This window comes from Rhamphochromis sp. 'chilingali' (assembly GCF_963969265.1).
Source record: "Rhamphochromis sp. 'chilingali' genome assembly, chromosome: 7".
NCBI lineage: Eukaryota > Metazoa > Chordata > Actinopteri > Cichliformes > Cichlidae > Rhamphochromis > Rhamphochromis sp. 'chilingali'.
In genome coordinates, this window is record NC_137934.1 from 39526410 (window position 1) to 39551111 (window position 24702).

The 24702-nt window shown below is 42.4% G+C and overlaps 1 protein-coding gene across 1 annotated transcript; it reads right to left on the bottom strand.

Annotated features, from left to right (window-relative positions):
• Nucleotides 1-848: 848 nt before the first annotated feature.
• LOC308400112 (cAMP-regulated D2 protein) lies at nucleotides 849-24702 on the bottom strand (the record flags this gene model as incomplete). Its single annotated transcript, XM_080887613.1, has 8 exons — nucleotides 849-1326; nucleotides 18088-18260; nucleotides 18535-18675; nucleotides 19151-19269; nucleotides 19431-19558; nucleotides 21833-21966; nucleotides 22396-22597; nucleotides 24235-24702. The coding sequence occupies 8 exons, from the start codon at nucleotides 24700-24702 to the stop codon at nucleotides 874-876; spliced, it is 1818 nt and encodes a 605-aa protein (XP_080743739.1). The 3' UTR covers nucleotides 849-873.

Below are 24702 nucleotides of genomic sequence, written 5' to 3' on the forward strand. Positions count from 1 at the left end.
AGGAAGGATTTGGTTACAGATAGGCAGCAAGATATGGTTCACCAGCTCACCACTAACTTGCTCAGTCAACATAAATCCAATTTCCTGTTGTTTGAGATATTCTGCATTTCTTTGACATTAGCCTGCATAGCAGACGTGATCCCAGAAACCAAACTAGCCTTCCATCAACCAATCGTCCTACTGATGTTCACCACTGTTACCAAATGCATTCGTTTTCCCCTTTTGCCAGATAGAACCAGCTTTCTTCTGGCTAAGTGTTTGATGCCAGTGTCTTATGAGTCATAACATTTTGTAAAGGGAGGCTTTTCTCTTAGAACAACACATGGCTGCAGGTCCTAATAAGTTGTGAGCAGAAATAACTCAGTGATGTGTTTTCAGGGCAGAAAAATATTTTGGACCACACCACATAGTTGACAAGACATTTCACTCCAGTCCAAATATGCAAATCCCTAATAAACAACAGAACAGAATGAGCAGGATTCCCCCTAAGCAATGATTTTTTGTACCAAACATTATGGTAATGAATTTGTGAATTGTTGTAATAATCCAGTCTGGTGACTGATATAGCTAAAAAGTACCGTCTGGCTGCTTTGCTCCTAGATAACAATTCAAGTCATGCAGACTTGCATTCAATTAGAAAAGAAATCTCGCATACAAACAAATACATGGTTTACTTGCAACAAACAAAAGACAAAAGGGCAGTACTGTAGTAACTAGCAAAACTCCATCAACTAACTAACTAACTAACTCTAGAGCAAAGCTAGAGCAGACATCTACACATCCTACTTTTAGAAACAAAACAATGCAGGGAAAAGAGCCATTCTTTTGACTCTAGTTTCAACAAAAGAACAGCATGCCCAGCCTGTTCCCTCTCTAGTAGATGCCCAGCTGGTCCCAGAAATCACATATATGGTTTCTGGTTCCGGCTTGCGTATGGGAACGCACAGTGAGGTTCATGACCAGAAAGCCACTGGTGTCAGAATAGCGCGGCCAAATAGGCAGACGCTGCTCCCGGCAGAAAGTTGTCTGTTGGCTCCTGGAGGAAGGGTCGCCGGTGTGAGCGAAGGCACCCCAGTAGCACAGCATTCGATTGGACAGCAGCTTCTCCGACGGTGACAGGGTGAAGTTGGCCACAGAGGCTGAATGAAAAAGAAAGGGCAGCTCTGCACCATGGCAGGAATGCTCATAGCAGAAAGTGAGACCTGACCAGACACTGCGGTCCGAGATCACATGGTCAAAAACATACATCCAGAACTTGCTCCCCGCTGCTGTGCCAGCACATGCTGACCTCCTCGATGGACATAAGAAGACAAAATCCGTAACAATCTGAGGAAAGGAAAATAAGAGGGAGATGGTGAGGTCACATTATTTATGTCTTAATTGTCTTGTTATTAAATGTTTTACAAACAAGCATGTTGCATGAAGATAAAACCCACTAACTCTGATGATCAGCATTGTTTTTCCTGTAGTAACACCACCTGATCTTTGTGGTTTTTGCAGATTAAGATCAGATAAGACTGGAGTAAAACATAAATTATATAACTCCAGAAAACACAACCTTACTAATAGTACCACCAAAGTCCAATCAGACATCCCATGGGTGGGTTGGCACAAAATTGTCTTAGTGCCTGAACTATAATGAAATTTGGCAAATCTACACTCTCAGGATGATTTGTAATGACTTTCACAAACCTGGACTTTTTATCAGCTTTATGAGGCATGGGAATAGAGAACCGGTTCTTGTAAAGGACCAGCTCCTAGTACTTTAGTTCCTTGAAATTGTTGTTCTGCTTGCCTATCGGTTCTATCTGAACTTGTGCAATAGTCTGCTCATTGTAGGAAATGTACCAGGGGAGTGTGTGGAACTGTAGTCTATAGGTTTATATTGTTAGCTGACAATTATGAGACAATGCGTTTCAGGTTGTTTTGTAACAACTGCATCACTTAAGTGTTCCGGGTAATATGTGCACTACATTACTTGTTTGAGCAATAACGCCAACACTGATCATAACAAACAGCTGAAATACCTTGAACATGCAGAAACATTTGACCACACAGCATGCACAACAAGAACGAATACATGAATGTCATGTCTTTGATATGCTGCTTAACGATGGTGGCCACTCTCAAAGTGCAGCCACTGAGAACCTAATGAAAGTCGATAAGAGAATCGATAAGATGAGGTTTATATGTGTATGAAAGACGCTATTCAAAATTGTAAAACAAGCCTTTTGCTTGACATGCAGTTCACTCAATATTCCTCCTACAGTAATGGATCAAATCTTCATCAAACAGTTTTTTCTGGAACAATAAATGGTCATCATCATCTCACTCTTCAAAGTGAAGTTACTAATGAATTGCCTTAAACTCGCACTCATGTCTCTGGCCCTCTGCTGTAGTCTCAATTGTGAATTTCAAATCTCAGTAAAGCTCGATGTTCACCTTACCATTTACGGCTTAGAGAAAAGCACTGTGTCTATTGGGTGCTGCTTTCTGAGTGACAAGTTGCTACCACAAAGTCCTTTAGATTTGCAGTCAGATCCACCATTCACATCTATGATGCTCACCTAAAGTTTGACATTGGCAAGGGTCATGTCAAGGTAGGTAAGCCCACCTTTGCAAAAACTGTCATTTACTTATGACCACTCAAGCTTTTCAAATAGTACTTTATTTCTGCACTTTACCCATCAGTGCAGTGTAAAATATTTGCTCCCTTCTGAATTCTTTTTTGCAAATTTGCCAACTCATTTTAGATCACACACAAAGATTACCCTAGTAATTACCATATTCTTATTATATTACTATGTCTGTCTCGCTCCATATTACAGCTGAGATAGGCTCAATTCACCCCATGACCTTGAACTGGGGAAACAGAAGTGGGTGGATGGATGGATGGATGGATGGATGCCTACTGCCTACCCTTTGCTTAAAGCCATAATAACCTGTGGGTTAAGGTTAAGTATGGACAAATTTCATGGCTGTATGTTCCATATGCTGGATATGTAGCTCTATATTAATTAACTAGTCAGATACTAGTATTGAATAGTATTAAGCCTGGAAACAAAATGAAAACAACCAATCTGATTTAAAATTAAAGAAACATCCAAGTCGGTACTTTACTGCAATTCTTTTGGAGTTTGCCGTGTGTAGAAAAGAAAAAGAATAACTAATTAGCCTTGCATCTACAAAGAGATGGGCTAAGGGCAGAGCAGCGAAAATGTTGTTCCCTCTCGGCTAAAAAGAAGCAAAGAAAATGAAGGTAGACTGTCTTCTCCTGCCTGTTACCTAGAAACCAATGTGTCTTTTTCAGCAGCACACAACCTGCACCCACACAGCTGAACATCTGAAAGCTGAAAACAACTTGCTGACTTTGACGGGACTCTCTCTGTCTCTCTCACTCAATTCTTTTTATTTACTTATTTATTTTTTGCCACACAGGTTTATGATCATGTCTCACACATTCAAGGCAATACGAGCACAAGTTATGTTTATTATATCTTTTGAAAAGAATTTCTCCTCACAACTTGGCACTATTTTATCAACCGATTCACACTACAACCTGGGTTTGCCTCTTATCTGTATTTAATTTAATAACGGTACAGTACTCTGTTTTTGGTAACCACTGTCCTTGATGTAAATATGTAAAAATTGTGTATGTTTCTGTTCTGTGTCTTGTGTACTGTTTGTTTGTTTATGTGTCTTTATCGCTGCTGTTACACCCAAATTTCCCCTTGTGGGACAATTAAAGGATTATTCTATTCTATTCTATTCTTCTCTCTCCCCCGTCCAACTTGCTCTCTCGTTGCTAAAATCTGTTCTTGTTTTTGGGCACGCTTCTTTTCTCCAGTGTCAGATTATTGTCATGTTCAGAAAGAACAAATGCTTTAAAAATTCCATTCAGTAACTGTTGTGCATTTGAACGTATTCATCTATGGATGCCGATCAGGCACAACATTCTGAGCACTGACAGGTGAAGTGAATAACACTGATTATCTTTTCACTGTGGCACCTGTTAGTGCGTGGGATATATCAGGGAGCAAGTGAACATTTTATCCTCAAAGTTGACGTGTTAGAAGCAGGAAAAATGGGCTGGTGTAAAGATTTGACCTGGTTTGACAGGAGCCAAGCTGTGATAGAAGACGGGGCAGAACATCTCCAAAGCTCCGGCTTTTGTGGGATACGGTGGTTAGTATCTATCAAAAGTCGTCCAAGGAAGGAGCAGTGGCAGCAAAAGAGGGAACAATGCAAAATTACCATGTTACCAAAGGACATTTCAATTTCAATTACTGACATTTTTATTTACATAAGAGAAGGCATATCACAACCATTTTCAGTAAATGTGGCCACTGAGGTCATGAGTTGGCTGTTCAGCAATGAACACTACTCATCTCCATACAGTTTCCAGGCCTTGACATCTCTCCTAGGCCACAGCCACCAGGAAGCTCTTTCCACCACTTTCCTAAATGAGTTCTTCTCTTGGGAACCCTTAAGCCTAATGTTATCTGGAGATTCCAGAATGGTTGAGCTGGGCCACTTCCATTGTAAGCAGTCATGTAATGCTGGACCATTTGCTGATACTAGATTGTTTTTTCCTAATATCCCACCTTCTGTTTTACTATTAGTTCCACCTTTGTGGTTTTATTTCCTACATGTGACCACATGATGACATCTGGTAAATACCACTTCTGAGACCTAGAGTGTTCCACCCAGACCGATCCTCATCTTCTACCCCTGGAATAACTTGCCCTTGCCTCTTTTCAGTAAAGTTGATTGTGTTCAATATATTGTTCTGTGTCATGGCACCATTGGTGCCATGGAGATAATGTTTGGGTTTTTTTAACATCCTGATAAGGTTCCTTTTGGGAATTTTTTTTAGTAAGAGATGAAGACGAAAGACAGATAGCAAACAGCAATCTGCTTAAATGCCAAGCTTGGGAGTAAAAAATAGGTTATGGCTCTTTTTCATTCAGGTTGTTTGATAAAACATCTCAAGGTGCACCAGAGAGGAGAGGTGCAGCATCTACGTCAGAGCCCAAGTATGAGATTTTTCCAGTCATCAGTAGAAATCACACAGAAACAACACTACCCAAGTTGCATCACTCTGTATAAAGCACACTGCAGGACAGTCCAAGCTTTGGCCTCACTAGGCAAAGCTTTTTCAGCTTAGGCATGTCAGGTTTGCTCTTTCATCATGGTGCACCCCAAAAAGTACTGTTCACACTGTGCTGTAGGACAAAAACAAGCTCAAGACCAAACTCTGAACTCTAGCTTGCTGTGTGCCTCTCACTAACTTTAGAGCATTATAGACTAAACCTGGTTAAGGGTCAGCTTCCTGATTCTTGTCAGACTAGCTCACCAGACTTCAGAGAACTTTTTGATGTCTCTACTAGCTTATGACAATATTTATTTATTTATTGCATTTTGAGAGGTTGGCTAAGATACGACAGTGGTCTGCCTCTGGAGTAAGTACATTTGAACAGTTGGGGGAGCTTGTTTTGCTGGGCAGTTATGGTCCACTCTTCCTAAATGAGTAGCTACATACTTGAATGAGGAGAAAGTGAAAAATGCTTCTGATGCTGCAGTGTTGGCAGATGAGTTTACTTTGACAATCAAAGGAGGTTGTGGTTGGAAGCAGGGAGATTGTCTTGTTAGTTGGGAGAAAGGGCCAACAGAATGCAATTACTAAACAAGACTCTACCAGCGCAAATTGAAACTAAAGTAGGACATGCAATTACTGTTTAGGTGAAGGGCACTGGGAAAATGAGTGCCCTTTGTTGCAGGCTGAGGCTAAATCTGCACAGGGAACTCGTTCAGTGAAACATTGCCTTTGCAGTTTTGGCTGCCCCCATTGAAAGGAATAAGGTAATAGCTGCTGTGCAGGTTCACACTAGGTCTGCGATTACTCCTGGGATTATTCAAAGAAATTCACTGGATTTCCAGTTCACTGACCCAGGGTATAGACCATACGTATCTGCAGGTTTAGTCTCATTGGTGGGTCATGACCAGAAGATAGCTGTAAACATTCTTAGAGACAGAGGTGCTTTGGATTTATCATTTATTTATCCCAGTGTTGCCCTCAGAAATTGATACTGGTTGCTGTTCTAAAGTCCTGGGTATGAGTTGAAATGTAATGACTGTACCGTTACATCATCTGTTTTTGTCATTAGAGCTAGTACAGGGTGAAGTTGCTCTTGGCCACCATCGTTAAGCAGTATATCAACTCGGGCCGATCACCAAAACGGTCGCACGACTGAAAAATCAGCTCACAATGGGCCAAAAATCGCACAGTGTACGCCCAGCTTTAATGGGACATGCTTTCTGTCATCTCACATAAACTTAGAGCGGATGTCTTGAAGACGGCTCATGATTCCACTGCTGGACATTTAGGTGTTCAGAAAACTTATGACAGAGTCCTTTGCCATTTTTTTGGGCCAAAACTGAAAAAGTTCATTTCCTTGTTCATTAAAACAGGTCACATTTGTCAAGTGATTGGAAAGCCCAACCAAGCAATTGAGCACCTTTAGTCAAGTCAAGTCAAGTCAAGTCAAGTCAACTTTAATTGTCAATTATGCCACATGTACAGGACATACAGAGAATAGAAATTTCGTTACTCTCAAACCCTAGATGAAATAGCAAATGAACATTTAAATATAAGAGAGTGATTAAAAAATGCAAATAAAATAATTAAAAAGTAAAAATTTTAATAATTACAATACCATTTTACGTATAACAAGAAAGCTATGCAATATACAATATACAATATTCAAGTAAGGGTAAATGACATTGAGTGTAAACCAGGCAGAGTAGTGCAAATAAGCAAATAGTGCAAATGGAGATTTAGTAATATACGGTAAGAGATAGTGTAACAACAAAGTCTTATGAGGTAATGGCAGTCCAATGCTCCACAAAGTGACTGGTAACTGGTGCAGGCCAGTGAGTGAGTCAGAGTGTGTGTGTGTGTGTTTGTGTGTGTGTGACAGAGTTCAGTGAGACCGTGGAGGAGAAGAGGGGAGAGGGGGCAGAATCGGAAGGGAGTTAAGCTTCCTGACAGCCTGATGGATGAAGCTGTCCTTCAGTCTGCTGGTCCTGGCCTGGAGACTCCGCAGTCTCCTCCCTGACGGCAGCAGCTTGAAGAAGCTTTGCATTGGGTGCGTGGGACCAGCCGCTATGCAAAGGGCTTTTTTAGTGAGACGGGTGCTGTAAATGTCCTGGAGGGAGGGGAGAGAGACACCAATGATCCTCTCTGCAGCTCTCACTATGCGTTGGAGGGTTCTATGACAGGACGCATTGCAGGCTCCAAACCACACAGTGATGCAGCTCGACAGGATGCTCTCGATGGTGCCTCTGTAGAAAGTGTACATGATGGGGGCTGGTGCTCCTGCTCTTCTTAGTTTGCGGAGAAAGAAGAGACGCTGCTGTGATTTCTTGGCCAGTGCTGTGGTGTTGGTGTTGTACGTCCAGGAGAGATCCTCTGTGATGTGCACACCCAAGAACTTGGTGCTGCTCACTCTCTCCACAGACGCTCCGTCAATGGTCAGAGGAGCATGTTGGGTGTGCTTTATGTCCCATCCATCCATCCATCCATCCATCCATTCGCTTCCGCTTATCCTTTTCAGGGTCGCGGGGGGCTGGAGCCTATCCCAGCTGTCATAGGGCGAAAGGCGGGGTACACCCTGGACAGGTCGCCAGTCTGTTGCAGGGCTAACACACAGGGACAGACAACCATTCACACTTGCATTCACTCGCACATTCACACCTAGTGACAATTTGGATTAATCAATTAACCTATCCCCACAAGCTGCATGTCTTTGGACGGTGGGAGGAAGCCGGAGTACCCGGAGGGAACCCACGCAAACACGGGGAGAACATGCAAACTCCACACAGAAAGACCCCGGCCTGATGGTGGAATTGAACTCAGGACCTTCTTGCTGTGCGGCAACAGTGCTAACCACCGTGCCACCGTGCTGCCCTACCTTTTGAGCATTTGCCGATTGATTGTGTGGGGCCGTTACCCAGGTGAAAGGCAGGAAATATGTACTTATTAACAGTGATGTGTTTAACTACTCGCTACGCAGCTGGTTACCCAATACCCAACATTACCAGAGAGCAGTGGTTAAAGCCCTGTCACAGGTTATCTCGGTTTTTGGTATCACAAAGATTGTTCAGAGTGACCGAGGGACAAATTTCACATCAAGTATGTTCACAGAAATATTGAAGCTCCTTCAGGTAAAACATGCCCAGTCCAATCCTTACCATCCACAAAGTCAGGGAGCTATCGAAAGGTTTCACCAAACCTTGAAGTCCTGTTGCGTGCTTATTGTACGGAAGTGGATCGTGACTGGAAGGAGGGACTGCCTACCAATAACTGTTGGACGTAGAAACCAAAACAATGAGGGACTGGCTCATGCTAGTGGTACGAGAAGTTACTCAGGCTGGGACTGGGTTCAGCCCAAATTAATTGGTTTGTGGTCACACTGTTCAGGGTCGACTAGCAGTTTTACAGGATGATTGGAAGACACTGCGGCAGGTGTCAGATCGAAATCATCTGGTTGCTACTCCCAACCACAGAAGGAAATCACTTTTTCATGCATACCTGTTAAAGCCTTATCATGTCTGTGCAAGTGGTGCAGAGGATGTTACACCAATGCGCGCCTGGCGATTCCATTTTACAGGGACATCTGAGTCACCCAGTAACTTGGTTGCTTTGTTGGGATTGTTGGCTACTACAGATAATTCTGTAAGAATTTTCCACTGTAGCTTCTAACCTTCTCGGCTACAAGCTTACGATTTTTTGGACGCCACCTTGTCAGGAAGGCTTTCAGGAAGTGAAAATTTTGATTTCCTCTGTACCTGCTCTAGCGGCTCCCTGCATGGATAAGCCACTCAAACTACAGGTAGATACTGGTATGGTGGGAGCCGAAGCTGTTCTGTTGCAGGAGGGGGAGGATGGAGTGGACCTTCCTGTCAGTTTTTTCTCCCAGAAGTTCAAATTATACCAAATGAACTACTCGATAGTGGAGAAGGGCGCATCGGCTTTAATATGGGCTCTACAACATTTTGAAGTGTATGTAGGGGCAGGGGGGAATCCTGTTTTAGTTTACACAGATCACAATCGCCTCACCTTCCTTCATTTTCTTCAGAATCCCCAGAATCCCAATCAGCGTTTGAGATGGTGCCTTTTCTTTCAGCCATATAATCTGGAAGTTTGACACATAAAGGGAGCAGACAATGTTTTGGCTGATGCATTATCAAGGGCTGTGTCCTAGTAATACAACTTCAAGTGTTGGCAAAATGTTAACTAACGTCATGGCTGTCTAAGCCCTATTTTTATGGGTGGGCGCGTGATGGCCTGGTAGCACTGTTTGGGCCCTTTTGTGTTCCCTCCCCGCAGCACTGGTCAGATCGTTAATGATCTAACAGCACATGAGCGGTGGGAATGACCGGAGTATAAAAGCTAGATCCTGTAATCTCTCTGGCCTTCACTCTCTCTTTGGGAGGCTGCTCGCCAACCTCCAGACGCTTTTCTTTCCAAGCTCCTTGGACTACGATGACCTGGATGACCGAGAACCTTCACAGACATAAAAATCTGTACCACGTTATTTCTAGTAGTCTGACAGAAGCTGCCGCTTTACTGAAACTGCTCATAGTGATGGCAGCACTTCACACAGAGTCGATGAGCTTGTCAGTGATTCAGCTGAAATTCCCTCGCTTACAAAATCAAGTCTCATTTTTCCTTAGGACAGCAGAGGTGTTTATAATTCTGCCATAGCGAGACTTGTCACAGAGCTCATAGACTTGGTTAGTGGGGTTTTCAATGGGAACGAAGTTGATTATGTTAGTCGTATTGTTCAAAATGCACTCAGAAATACTGTGTTTGTCTAATGCAGAGAAAATGTATATACTCCATAAATATAAAAATTGTAGGACTAAAGCTGCTCCATCACTGCTCCATCCTGCTCCTGCCCGCCTACAGGCAGAAGCTGAAACAGGAAGGTCCAACCCGGAGGGCGGTGCACTGTTGGACGGACCAATCGGAGTCTGCGCTGCGGGACTGTTTTGATCACACGGACTGGGAAATGTTTCACGTGGCCGCCAGAGACATTGATGAATACACAGACTCAGTCTGTGGATTTATCAGGAAATGCGTGGAAGATGTCGTCCCATCCAGAACAGTCAAATCCTTCCCAAATCAAAAACCCTGGATTAACGGAGATGTTCGCGCGGCACGGAGCACCGCCTTTGCCTCCGCGAACACATCGGACTACAAACACGCACATTACCAACTCCGGAAGACGATCAAAGCAGCCAAACGTGAGTACAGGGACAGGGTGGAACAACAGTTTGACAACCCTCGGAGTATGTGGCAGGGACTAAACACGATCACAGACTTTAGAGGGAAAACCAGCACACCGCAGACCACGGCCTCTCTGTGTGAGGATCTAAACGTATTCTACGCTAGATTCGACACAGCGAACACCATGAGACCGGACAGTGTGCGCACCGCGGATGACGTCAGTGCGCACACTGTGTCTGAGGAGGATGTGCGGAAGTGCTTCAGGAAGGTGAACGCACGCAAAGCTACTGGTCCGGACGGGATTCCCGGCCGCGTCCTCAGGTCTTGCGCGGCTCAGCTGGCTGGAGTGTTCACGCACATCTTCAACCTTTCCCTCTCTCTGTCTGTAGTCCCAGCCTGCTTCAAAATGGCCACCATCGTCCCTGTACCCAAATCCTCCACCATCTCCTCATTGAACGACTGGCGACCTGTAGCCCTGACCCCCATCGTAAGCAAATGCTTCGAGAAGCTGGTCAGGGACTTCATCTGCTCTGCACTACCCGACTCACTGGACCCTCTACAGTTTGCATACCGCCACAACAGGTCCACTGATGATGCCATAGCCCTGACACTACACACTGCCCTGTCACACCTGGAGAAGAGAGACACGTATGTGAGGATGCTGTTTGTAGATTACAGCTCAGCATTCAATACCATCGTTCCCTCGAAGATGGACAGGAAACTGCAGGATCTAGGACTGAGCAGCTCCCTCTGCAGCTGGATCCTTAGCTTCCTGTCTGACAGACGCCAGGTGGTCAGACTGGGCAGCATCACCTCATCCCCCATCACACTGAACACTGGTGCTCCACAGGGGTGTGTACTGAGCCCTCTCCTGTACTCACTCTACACCTACGACTGCACAGCCACTAACAGCTCCAACATCATTGTGAAGTTTGCGGACGACACTACAGTGGTGGGTCTTATCACCAACGGTGATGAGACGGCTTACAGGGAGGAGGTCAGCGCCCTGACCCACTGGTGTCAAGACAACCATCTCACCCTCAACGTCGCAAGGACAAAGGAGTTGATAGTGGTCTTCCGGAGGTGCAGAGAAGTACACACCCCCATCACCATCAACGGCGCTGCTGTGGAGAGAGTGAGCAGCTTCCGGTTCCTTGGCGTACACCTGGCTGAGGATCTTACGTGGTCAGTACACACAAACAAAACAGTGAAGAAGGCGCAGCAGCGCCTCTTCTTTCTCAGGAGACTGAAAAGATTCGGCATGAGCCCCCGCATCCTCAGGACCTTCTATCGCTGTGCCATTGAGAGCATCCTCACTGGATGCATCACCACCTGGTATGGCAACAGCACCGCCTACAACTGCAAAGCTCTCCAGCGAGTAGTGCGGTGCTCTGAACGGATAATTGGAGGTGAGCTTCCCTCCCTCCAAGACATCTACAGGAAGCGCTGCCTGAGGAAAGCGGGGAGGATCATCAAGGACTCCAGTCACCCCAGCCATAAACTGTTCAGACTGCTTCCATCAGGAAGGAGGTTCTGCAGCATCCGGTCCCGTACCAGCAGACTGAGAGACAGCTTCTTCCACCAGGCCATCAGACTGCTGAACACGTCATAGACACCTCAGCTTCACTACTGGAACTTCAACATTATGCACTCCATACTGTACAGTAATGCCACTGTTTTGCACATGTCTCACTCTGTATATTTTATATTTTATTATTATTATTATTATTTTTTTTTTTTTTTTTTTTTTTTTTTTTACTATTTAATTTGTAAAAATGTGTATACACACACACACACACACACACACACACACACACACACACGTAGGAAAATATTTAGTATACACATCCAGAAATGCATACACTATTATATATTGTACATATATTTATTAGTTTCAGGTTGGCCATTCTTGTATTTTGCTCGTTTGTGTTGTTGTGTTTGCACATCTCTGTTGCTTGTGGGGCTCGCACACAAGAATTTCACTCGCATGTGCTGTGCCAGTGTGCCTGCACATGTGATGTGACAATAAAAAGTGATTTGATTTGATTTGATTTGATTTAAAGCTGAGCTCTCCACATCTGCTTCCACTGTGACTGGTTTGCGCTGACCCCTGCGGGCCTCAGGAAAAGTGGCATTTATAGATAAGATAACTCTTTATTGTCATTGCACAGTCACACATAGTACAGTAGTACAATGAAATTGGAAAACTGTCCTACGTCGGCACTACATATAACACAACACGACACGATATGACACACCGCAACGCAACAAACAACACAACACAGTATATTAACTTATTATAAAGACACACAGTGTGTGTACGTGGAAGAGTAAGCTCCTGTTGTAATTTCACCAACTCCCTGCTGCAGAGTGAACTGCGACTGAATATTAAATATATCCAGCAGTGTCACCTCCTGACCCCCCTGGAGTTCCCTGGGGGAAGATACCTTCCATTCTGAATTGAAAAATGTGACAGAAACCTGCTGAAAGAAAGAAGAGTCCTGCACTGCCATGAACTTTATATTTGAAATGCTAACTCAGACCTGTAAAGTCTGAGGTGCATGTTTCACAGAGCATTTCACAATCTGACTTTGGGGTGAATTTGCTGGAAAAATCATTTCTGCTATTGAGTTAAGACACACCTGACTGCTTCAGACCAGCAAATCTTTTGCTTCAGTGCAGAAGTGGGCACAGATGCTAATGATCAACTAATGAAGTGCCTTTGATTATCAGCCTCTTGATTCCTATAGAAGCTGTAAGGTTGTACTTCATTTTCCTCATGTGTATAGCTAAGGAATATATGAGGTTTGCTGGTTTTATTGGTGTTTATGATTTAAATTCAAGCAATAAATGCATCTTTCTGAAAGGTAAAAATGTTTTGCATGATTTTCCTTGGGTGGGAAAAGGCAGCACATAACCACAAACACTCACATCTACACCTACAGCCCGTTTAGAACATCACCTGAGACGGCCACAGTGAAACATGAAGAACATGAAAACTCAACAAACACTGCTGGAAGATCAGAAATCCAAAACCTTCTAGCTGGCAACAGTGCTAACCTCTGTACACCATACTGAGACTGAAGTGTGGAACCAAGTCTTCCAAACATACGTTTGGACAGAAAAAGAAACTTTCCAGTTAGTAAAAACGCAGCAAACGCTAAACATTAGTGTCACACGTGTGAAAAACGCAGCTCAAAATGGCAAAACAAGACTGATGCCATGTCATCAGTATGCTTCTTTAATTTTGTGGCAATTATACCTCTAATAGTTCATTCTGAATTATTGCAAATATGATGATGGTTATTTATAAGGTAGAACATATATATTTTACTTTTCAGTAAGTCGAAGTTACCCCCATGGCTCAGTATCGTTTTGCTTCAAAGCCACAATTTTGGAAAACATGCTACCAGTAATGGTACTACTACATATTGCAAGATAAAAAGCTGGCTAGCTGCATGTTTAATCTCAATCTGGCACTTGTATTTATTGCAGTTTATCTTGATTTTTGGACAGATACATTCTGACTTTGGATATTTCATTTTTTGCTTTGTTTAGTCTTTCTGGAAATAGCTGGCGTTTTAACTGGAAAAATCTCCAGCATGTTTGCCAGCTAGTTCCTGACTTTATTTGCTCCCGACAGATAGTGCTGAGTATACCTCAGGCTATTTACTCTGGATTTATTAAAGCTCCCTCTCTGAAAGCAGCTACTTGAAAATGAGGTTGATGACATCAGTGAGACTAAACCATAGCTGTTGGACGTAGGAACCAAAACAATGATGTAAGTGATGCTAAAACACTCAGTGGGGAACTGCAAAGTCAACAGCTAATTCTCTGTGGGTCAGTCACAATGACTAACACTGCTCATATTACATGTAGCAAACGTATTACAGTTTTTAACATCAGTGATTATGACATTATTTAAGATTACACTCAGGTGACAGTTGTTTTTATATACTTAGTTTGAGCTGATGCAGTATAACACAGGCTGCAAGAGATTGTACCTTTATGGAGTTTACAATCTTATAATCATTTTGAAGGCCAATCAGAGTACGTCATTCTAAGAGATGTTTTTGTTATTCACTCTACTTGCATTAATACAAACAGGGTGTCTTCCTCCAGTCATTGCTTCCTCCTCTGGAAGCCTGTCCTCTACTTCATCTGTGATTCCTCAGCTCGTCCCCCCTGTCATTGTAGATGTTCAGGAGAGACGAGTTGCTTCTTAGTGGAGCAGTCAAGCTGAATCTCAAGCAGACAACCTCCCTGACTCCAGGTGGTCCCAATGATTCACCCATACAAATGATGGAGGTGAGAAAAAAAATACTGAATGAGAGACAGTGGAGCTGTAGCTCCCTCTGTAGGCAGCGTTAAAGCATGTTGTTTGATTTCCACTGAAATCTGGAAGGTTACTTATAATGCCAAAGTTTGATGCGTGGTGAAATCTTCCTGTCTTTTCAGTCTGGTCATAAGGAAATGCAACATTTATTTCAAACCAACTTCAGCAGCAAGAGTTCAATTGTTTTCAGTTTCCCATCACTCATTACACACAGACAGGCGGCAGACAGTACAACACAGCTGGGTCCTCATTACACACCAAGCACTGGCCAGGAGGGTTATCGATCCATACGTGATGTCCTGCCTCACACAGCCACGCAATGAGTAGTTATTGATGCATGTGTGTGGCAGAGTGTGTGTGAGGATTTACTGTTCAGTCTGTGAGCAAGAGGAGGAATGGAACAGAACAAAACCTCTTCAGATGCAGCTCATTATGTAAATGCATCCTTTTTTTCTTTTACATAAGCTGTTTGACTTCTTGAACACAGACAGCGCATTAGGTTTGTAGAGATGTTCGGCTCTGCAGGTTCTTGCAAATTATTGGCTGAATGTAAAGCTCCCTGACACTTTCCTGACAGCCACCAGATAGAACAACGATAGAAACGAAGCCACAGCAAACGGAGGAATATTAATTATATGCAATTTGTCGGATCAAAAGCAGCATGCTTCAGAAACTTCCCCTTCTGTGAACTGAATATTTCTCTATTTCTGTGAACTCTTCTTCAAGTGTTAACCAGTGCACCCTGTAGCAGAGGAAATGCAAGCAAGGGACTCTAGATAATTAGCCTTTGGTCTCTTCAAAACTTTGTCTCTGGCAGGCAACCATAATTATTGTCATAATTTCAAGGTTGGCAATGGAGGCTAGGGGTTACACTTTTAATGAGTGAGGGAAAACATTTCCTCTTTATATAGGAACAGCAATAATAAATCACAGTAGCATGGCAGGAAAAATTCAAAACAGCTTCTTTAAAATACATTTCCCAGCAATGCTCGGATATTTGCACTGACCCCCGGTCCTGTGAAGAAGCACCCTTCACGAAGAAATGCAGGACAGCCTCACTGCACAGTCAGCTGTGACTGAATACTAAATAGGTGTCACCTCCTGACCCGCTCCCAGAGGCTGACACCTTACACTATTCATCAAAATCGCAGCCAGAATACTGCTCGGGGGTTTTCTCATTTTTCCCTCATCAAAATTAATGATAAACACAGCACACAAAGACGTTTATGCTAGCACATGCCAACATCAGACAATGTTGGTTTGCTTACCAACCATCATGTTAACCATTACAAATATCTGAAGCAATTTATCATAAAATTAGTGTCCGCTGGAAATTTAAGCAGTCATGAATAATTATTGATCTAAATCTGCTACTTCATGCTGCTGGTATGAAAAAAAAAAGACTACTACAAACAGCTGTAAGTGACATGTCTCCAAAGGTTGATTCTGTCCTGGCCTGACGAGGTGGCTCTTCTGTGTTGTGCCATCCGCTTCGCCAGAGGTTGTTTGGTTTCCCCGATGTATAAATCCTGGCAATCCTCCTGCACTTACCAGCGTACACTATGTTACTCTGTTTGTGTCGGGGGACCCGATCCTTGGGGTGGACCAGTTTTTGGCGCAGCGTGTTTTGGGGTTTAAAAGCCACAGAGACCCGGTGTTTAGAAAAAATGCGTCTCAACTGCTCCGATACTCCTGACATATATGGGATCACTACAGGTTTTTGCTTAGGCAGCGATTGTCCTTCTCTCCTGGATCGGCTGGAGCTTTCTTTAGGTGCCTGTCCAGCTTTGACAAAAGTCCAGCTGGGATAACCACATTTACTCAGGGCCTTCTTGATGTTCTTCTGCCTCCCTGGCTGCTGTGTCAGTGGGGATGGTGTTTGCTCTGTGTTGTCCTGATGACGCCCAGTTTGTGTTCCAGTGGATGATGAGAGTCAAACCTTAAATACTGACCCATATGCGTAGGTTTCCGGTACACGTCAGCTTTTAGATGTCCCCCATTACTGATGGAAATCTCACAGTCTAAGGAGGCTAACCTGCCACTTTTCATGGGGCCATTTATGTGATATAAGATTGGAAACCTGCAGTCAGCTGAGACTGAAGAAGTCACCTGGATGAGTGACGAAATGTTTCTCCAACTGAAAACGCTACGTCCAGATGGACTTACCTGGATGATTGAGAATGCATCAAGACGATGTAAGTGACATGGATTTTCTCCACCTGTTAAGTATGAGTGTGTGAGATAGAGATCAAAACCATGAGAGCTGTTGAAAAAACTAACAAGCTAGCACAGAGAGGACCTACGCACCAACCAGCATGTTCAAACCAGAAATTGAACTTCTTTTACATGTGGACTACATTTGACCTGTTTTCAGTGTTAAACTGCACACCAGCCCTACCTATATAAAACTGAGGCTTAAAGTCAAACATTGCATCCTAATAATATGGCACCATACTGGCACTTTTAAATATTTGCCAGTATGGTGCACTTTATATATTTAAAGTGGTAAAAGGTGTAAATTTTGATCATTTAGATTATTTCTTTTTTTTTCTTTTTTTCTTTTTTGCATATATAAATATTAGACAAAGATAGTGGGTTGTATGGAAGCCCCAAACGCAATTTCATTGTTCTTGACAATGACAATAAATAAATACTACTACTACTACTACTAAATACAAAATGTACTTTTTAAATGATGATTTTGTTTAATGAGGGATAGAAGCTATCTAAAGTCATAGGTGAGAAAGTAAAAAATCTCAAAGAAACACCACCATCATGCCATATTTTGAGGAAACTTGAGAATAGATGAGAAAAACATTCTGGAAAAGTTTACAAGGTCGTTGGGAGGAAAACTTTGAACAGTGGTGAAGTTCTCTCCAAAATGACTCCAAGCACAAACACAACTCATCCAGGAGACCACAAAAGAACTGAGAACAACATCTAAACAACTGCAGTTTTCTGTTGTCTCAGTTAAGGTCAAAGTGTTCATCATTTACAATCAGAAAGCGACTTGGCAGAAATGGCATCTGTGTTCTAAGACGAAAATCACTGCTTACTAAAAAGAACAATAAAGGCTCAACTCACATTTGCTAAAAACTGATGATCCCCAAGACTTTGTGAAAATATTTTCTGGGTTGATGGGACAAAAATGAACTTTTGTTCAAGTTTTGTGTCCAGTAATCTCTGGCATTTCATTAAAAAAATATCAAATAGTCAAACATGGTGGTGGTAGTGTGATGATCGGGGCTGCTACAAGACAAGACTCTCTGCCAGAAAGTGCTGAAGGAAATGCCAAAATGCTTTAGCAGGGCTTTAAACGGGTCATTCAAGTTTGAAAACGTCTGCAAAATTCTGCAAAGCAAAAGCAGGCCGAAATTCCTCCCCAGCCATGTGAAAGACTCTTTTCCAATTTAAGAGCAATACTAACACTAAAAAGACGGTATTAAACTCCTCTTACCTGAGCCAGCATATTTCTGTGGTCAGCATCCCTGTACAGGGGCAGGTACTTGTGTAGGATCTGTAGGGTGTGTTGTTTAAAGATGGCTGTGATGTACACGGTGCACTCCACTGTGGAGACTGGCTTGTTGAAGACCCCATACGCAAACAGAACCCCCTCCTCGGACGTTGTACCTGCAGGACAGAAAACAACATTACTCTAAAGAAACAAGTAGATGTCTGTGTTGCCTGTGGACTTGCTGTGATTCTTCTGCCCAATGGCTTTTCTGATTGTCTCTGTACTTAAAAATCAAACATTGCCTTCAGCTTTGTCATGATGTCGGAATTTTCATATCAAATAGTTGTATAACAAGAACCAGTGGGAGTTAAGCAGAAAGCTGAGAGAATAAAATATAAATCCTGAATAATAACAGTAATAATACAATGTGGTTTCTCTTATTGCTCTTACCCAGCAGTATTGGCTTTTCTTTCTGCCAGTGCCCCTTTTGAAAGGCAGTGACAGCCTGCTCTTTGATTAACTCCCCATCGATATACGGACCCCACGTCTCAAAAACCTCCAGAAACCTGAATGGGTTCAAAATCTTGGAACCTGGGATCAAAAACAGATTGGCAAGTTAAAACACAGAGGGAGAAAAGTATATTAAGCAATGCATCGTATGCAGTGTTATAAAAACTCAAAAGCCTATTAATGTGATTTGTTTGTCTAAGGAAGGGAGCTAAACTTCTTCTCCAGAGTGCATTTTCCTGCCTCAATTATAAGCTATAACCGTGAGTTCATCCATCCTGAAAACTGCTGTCGATGATGTAATCACAGTGATACAGATCAATAACAATGTCGGGCCTGCAGATATATCAAATTTATTCCTTGCTGTTAGACAGTAAAATTACTCTAATTGCTCCTTTAGAGGCTCATTGTTCAGTCATAATGATTTTGTTTACAAGTATCTCACTATGAACATGTTTTTCACAGTCATTTGCAGACAAATATACTATATCCTGCTTCCTTATGTAATATGTGGGCAGCAATGAGTGTTGCTCTAAATCTGGGGTTTGTGGCGTCCTACTTGTTTTCATCTGGGCGGCCAGGATGGCCTGCGGAGTGAGAGACAGCAGGCAGACAAAGTCGCTCACAGAGCAGTTCGTCTGTTTAGCAAAGCCTTTTCCCAGTTTCAGGGCATCATGTCTGGGAAAGATGTGCAGAAAAAAAGAAAATTACATTTCAGCTTGAAGTCATCCTGAAATGTGATCAAGATCTTTCACGTAATCTAATGCTCAGCTTTAAATCAAAGCATGCATCTATCTCACATCCATGCCCAGTATTGCCCTGAGCTGTTAGTTCCTCACCTGGTCTTCAGAGGGATGGAGAAGGGCAGGCTCTGCAGGATGGCCTGGTTAAACAGAGGCTTGCTGCTTTGGATCATCAGGTGAAGGCTTACCGACTGAGCGCCTGCACTCTCCCCAAATACTGTGACCTGATTTTAAAAAAATGTCGCTACTTAAAATTCTTTAACTTAATTTCTGTTAATATTGCAAAAAATATTAATTTCATATCAAACGAAATACAAACAGAACAATGAAAGTTAGGCTTAGTAAATGTACGACATCTACATCCAGGTGATCGTAGTCTAAGGAGCTTGGAAAGAAAAGCAAGTTTGCTTCTTCAAGGAAACTTTGTAATTTGGAGTTGGCTTGACCTGAGAAAGGCTTAACTTATCAGTGTCATGGTCCTGGGCCGTGTTGGCCCAGTATTCTTAGTTCTCTTGTATTTTTGTATTCAGTTCCCTGTTTAGGTTCTGTTTCCTGAGTTGCCCTGTTATGATGTTCCCTGTGTGCTTTCCCTTTGTGACTCTCACCCCCTGTGTGCCCCTCTATGTATTCATGAGCCCTTGTCCCCTTTCGTGTTTTATTCCATGTTTTCCCCAGCCTGTTATGTCTGTGTTCTCCCCGTGCTCTCTCTCCTCCTGTCTGAACCTCTGTACTTCCTGTTTGACTCTGCCCGTCTCCCGTCAGTGTTATGTTCACCCCGCCCTGTCTCGTTATGGTTATCTGTGTCAGCTGTGTTCCCCGTGTGTTCCCACTTTCCTCGTTAACCCTCTGTGTATTTCTGTCTGCGTCTCCCTCTGTTCGGCGTCGCGTTCTCCCTCATGTTGTGTGGATCTTCCTGTGTCTACCTGAGAGTGTTAGTTTACTTTTCCCAGTTTAGTTTTGTATTTCCTGTGTTCTGCCGTGCCAGCATTAAAGCTGTGTTTCTCGAGTTCATCCCCGTGTCTGTGAGTTTTGCATTTGGGTCCCCCTCCTGCTTGCCACACAGCGATCCATGACAATCAGGGTGTAACAGAAATAATCTGTTCCTTACCAGGTAATAAAATAAGCTCAGATGAGCAACAAAAGAGGACATATTATACCATGTCATTATTTATTTAACAAAAATTAAATTAAGCCAAAATGTAGAAGACGTTTGTGAAAAACTGAGCATGCCCATAGAAAGTGAAATTATAAAGTAGACCGGTGCTGATAATCAAATGCACCAAACTGCATCAAACTGTTCATCAGCAAAAAACTTCTGCTATAAGAGCAGAAGTTCTGGCGCTTTGCTGGTCTGGATAATTCAGGTATATATGAGGATAAACAGCATCAACAATAGTGGGCCACAAACATTGCCCTACAGGCCTCAGTTAGCATGGTAAATATGATAATGATAAAGGAATATAAGAGTTGCAAGGAGAAAGTCTCTTTTCACTAAAAAGAACATGGTTGCATGGCTAAGTATTGGAAGGTTGCATCTGAAAAAGAAACACAAGAATTCTGGATCAACGTCCTTTGGACAGATGAGACCAAAGTGCAGATATTTGGCTATAATGGACATTGACATGTTTGTTTGTTTGTTTGTTTTTGCCAAACAAAACAAAACACAGCATATCAGCATAAAAACCTCAAACAAAATGTCAAGCACGGTGGTAGAGAGGTGATGATTTGGGCTTATTCTGCAGACACATTATTGAGTCAACTTTCCTGTTTACCAAAGTATTCTAGAGAAAAGTGAGTCTGACAGCTAAAGCTTGGCCTCGGTCTTACAAGAGGACAATTATCCCAAGCACACCAGCAGGTATACAACAGAATGACAGAAAAAGGTAAGAATTGTGATGTCAGATGATGTCACTGAAAGCAGATCTCCTTAAAATGGCCATCTAAGGGCACCTGAATGCTGTTCCAATCTGTTGTTTGTGAAGGGCAACAAATCACAACAAAGTTGGATTAAAAGAAAAGTGGAAGAGGTTCAAATAGCATGCTTTAAGTAGAAGGTTAATTAAGATGCTGCATTTGACAGGAGATAAACAAAAATGACTTTAAACTGTAAAAGTTACTCTAGCAAAGTCCAAGAATTAAATATGGAAATAGCATGAAACTTTTGGTCTAAACCAAACCAAGTGAGTTATCAAATTTGGAAATGTGTTTCCTTTTTTTCCCCTCTGAGATTATACTTTTCTTTAAATGTTTATACTTTATGAATTTGAGAAAATATGTCGGAGCTTCTGAGCATAAAGTTTACAATGAGTATCTTTAACTGTTGGAAGCAACTGCTTCACTATTTTCCCCACTGTGGTCATTCTCTCAGTATTTTCCCCTTTTTCTTCTTTTGTCCTGTTTTCTTACAATGTTTATTCCCACCTTATTAATAAATGCCTCATTTTAAAATAATTATCTTAGGTGTGTGTGTGTGTGTGTGTGTCTGTGTGCTTGCTTGCCTTGGCGGGATCCCCTCCAAACACAGCAATGTTCTGTTGGACCCAAAGAAGAGCTGCCTGTTGGTCCAGGATCCCATAATTCCCTGCAGCTGATGTGTGAGGATCTTTTCCCGACACAAGGAACCCAAATGCACCTTTAATGATGCAGGATTTCACATGATCAACAAGACGTAATTGACTCAGGCAAGACATTCATTTCCTCCGAGCTCCAAATTACTGTTCACATATCAGAGCTCCTGTTTTCAGTCTTGCAGGAAAGCAGAGTAATTACCAACAGGCTCGGCCATTTTAAAGTGGCACACAAGCATTATTCAGGCTCGTACTGTCTCACACACACAGACGCACACATGCTCTCTATAATAAGTAAATTCTTATTTTCACTAAGTGATTCCACGAGTTTCTTGTTGTTGCCTTTGAGACGTCCACTGCTAAAGTTCATCTGAATTTTATCCCTGTGTGCACAGTGAAATCTGACGTGGGATCATAGAGTGACACAGGCACTGAGATTCAAATACACAGGCTGTTACACACTAATGGGTCCATTTAAACGTAATCCTTCTTACCCAGTCGGTACTCCAGGCTTACAACAACACTGTGGGTGAAGTTACTAATGAAACGTCCATCATACAGAGGCTTGGAGGCAGAACCAGCAATGAAATCTCCACCATGGATCCAAACCATGACAGGCAGGTGGCTCTGCAGAGGAGAGCTCAAGTCCACATCCAGTGGTACAAAGATGTTGAGGTAGAGACAATCCTCACTGACCTTTTTGGAGACATTAGAGGATGCAGGTCATTCAATTTTTCACTTTTTGTTGTCACTTTTATCTTGTTTTGTTTTTTTCTTTTGAATTTAATACTTCTGGCCGTGTGTGACATGGATACATGGATACATGGATACACGGATACATGGATACGAGTTAGGAGGCAATTGCCAGCCAGGTGAAAGGTAAAAACTGCAGATAGAATATAAATTATTTATTTAGTGTTTATGGTACAAACTAATTAGTAGGCTCACACAGCAGGTTTCTTATACTCCTTACACCTTATTTAGGACTGAATAAGGACATTTGTCCCCTTTGAGCACCGTCTCTTGGTTAGTGCTTACTCACATTTTCTGAATTAATTTTATTGATATTGTTTGTTAGTTGTTTTTAATAAAGTTGAATTTCTCAGAGGTTAGGTAGTCCCAGTGCTGCATATACGAGTGCTTGGATTCTCCACTTTTTGTTAAATGTTCTGGTTCTTATATGATGTTTTCTTACTTTACTGGAGCACTCAAAGCATTTTATATAACATACTTTATTTACCCATTTACACACATTCGTACTCCAACTGTGCAACAGCTTGGGGTTAGTATCTTGGTTGGTGGTTGGTGATCTCAGCCAGATCGAACCACCAACCTTCCAATTATTGGATGAGCAGCTCTACCTCCTGAGCTGCAGACTGTTCATCGCCTCAGTTATCTGCTGTCATTTTACCGACATACATTCTGCAGTTATTTTAAGTGGCTGGCACTTTTTTTTGTTGTTGTTATGTTTTTAAATCATATTTAGACAGAAAGTTGATTCAGAAAGCTTATTGTATTAGTGTAAGGACATAGTTCTTATTTATATACACAGATATTGTTAATAGTCTTGGTAGGTTTGCCGGTTTAAACAAACAGATGGATAACTGGAGCATGTTGTTAAAAACTCTTAATATCGCTAACTTAAATTACATTTGGATTTTGACTACGTTTCTACTCACACAAGATTATTATCAGCTGTCCTTAAAAATCTGGCATACAGCAAAGTAGCATAACTGCTCTCCCTCATTGTAAATAACTGTACTAGTTTGGAAATTGTATTCTGTAAATACAATTTAAATATATAAAAAACAAATATACATAGGTTTTTATTTATAGATATTTGTCACTTTGAGAATCTTTTTGCTAAATATAATTTATTAACAATGGCCTCATAAAGTGACGCCGCTCCATGTGACGTGAGCCTTACAACATGGACTCTAACGACTTTCACTGGGCTGGATTGTTCACTTTTACTCTAATGAAATTGGTTTCATCTCTAAGTGCAGAATTTAGCATCCATGGCTTCATCACACTGTCAGTGGCAGCTCTTTTGATCCACCTGCTGCATCTAACCAGTCTAATTGAACTGGATATGAAATATCTTTGACATGTGAAAGTTTGCGTGCACTAAGCCTATGCAAATTAAAATTTCAGTGTTATACTGTTAGTGTCATTTTATGATAATTAGCATGTCAGCACATTAATCACAACAGCTATGTATTATCACAAAGCAGCAGAACAGAAGCAATTAAAATAACCTCAAGCTGTAACATTAAAGTGATATAAAACATCGTAGCAGGATATAAAGAAATACAAGGTTGTAATACACCTACACTCTTAGGGCACTCCTCAGTGATAGCTTTACTGCAGAATTGCATACATGCGGCCCTGGGAAAGGAGGCATCATAAACCCCGTCCCAAGGACTCACAGGTCTGGGGGGCTTCCAGCGGTAAGCCCCAACAGGAGGACTTGCGTACGGAACACCATAGAATACATGGGCCTTATCCACAGTAATCCCCTTGATCTGGCCATCTTTGGTTATCACCACTGGTCCAGCAGCCCCATCTGTATCCTGAGTGACAGGTTTGTCCTTGGTTTGCTGTATGATTGCAGGGTCCCCCGGGCGTCCCAGCTCCTCGACGGAGTTTATCTCAAAGTCTCGGTTGATGATGAACGGCTCGGGGTAGACATTTCTCAAAAAGCTGACAAGGTCGATGTCATCATCATTTTTTGTAACTCCTCCAGAGGAAAGCTCTAAACTCAGTGTGCACAGCAGCAGCAAACAGTGCCAGTTCTCCAT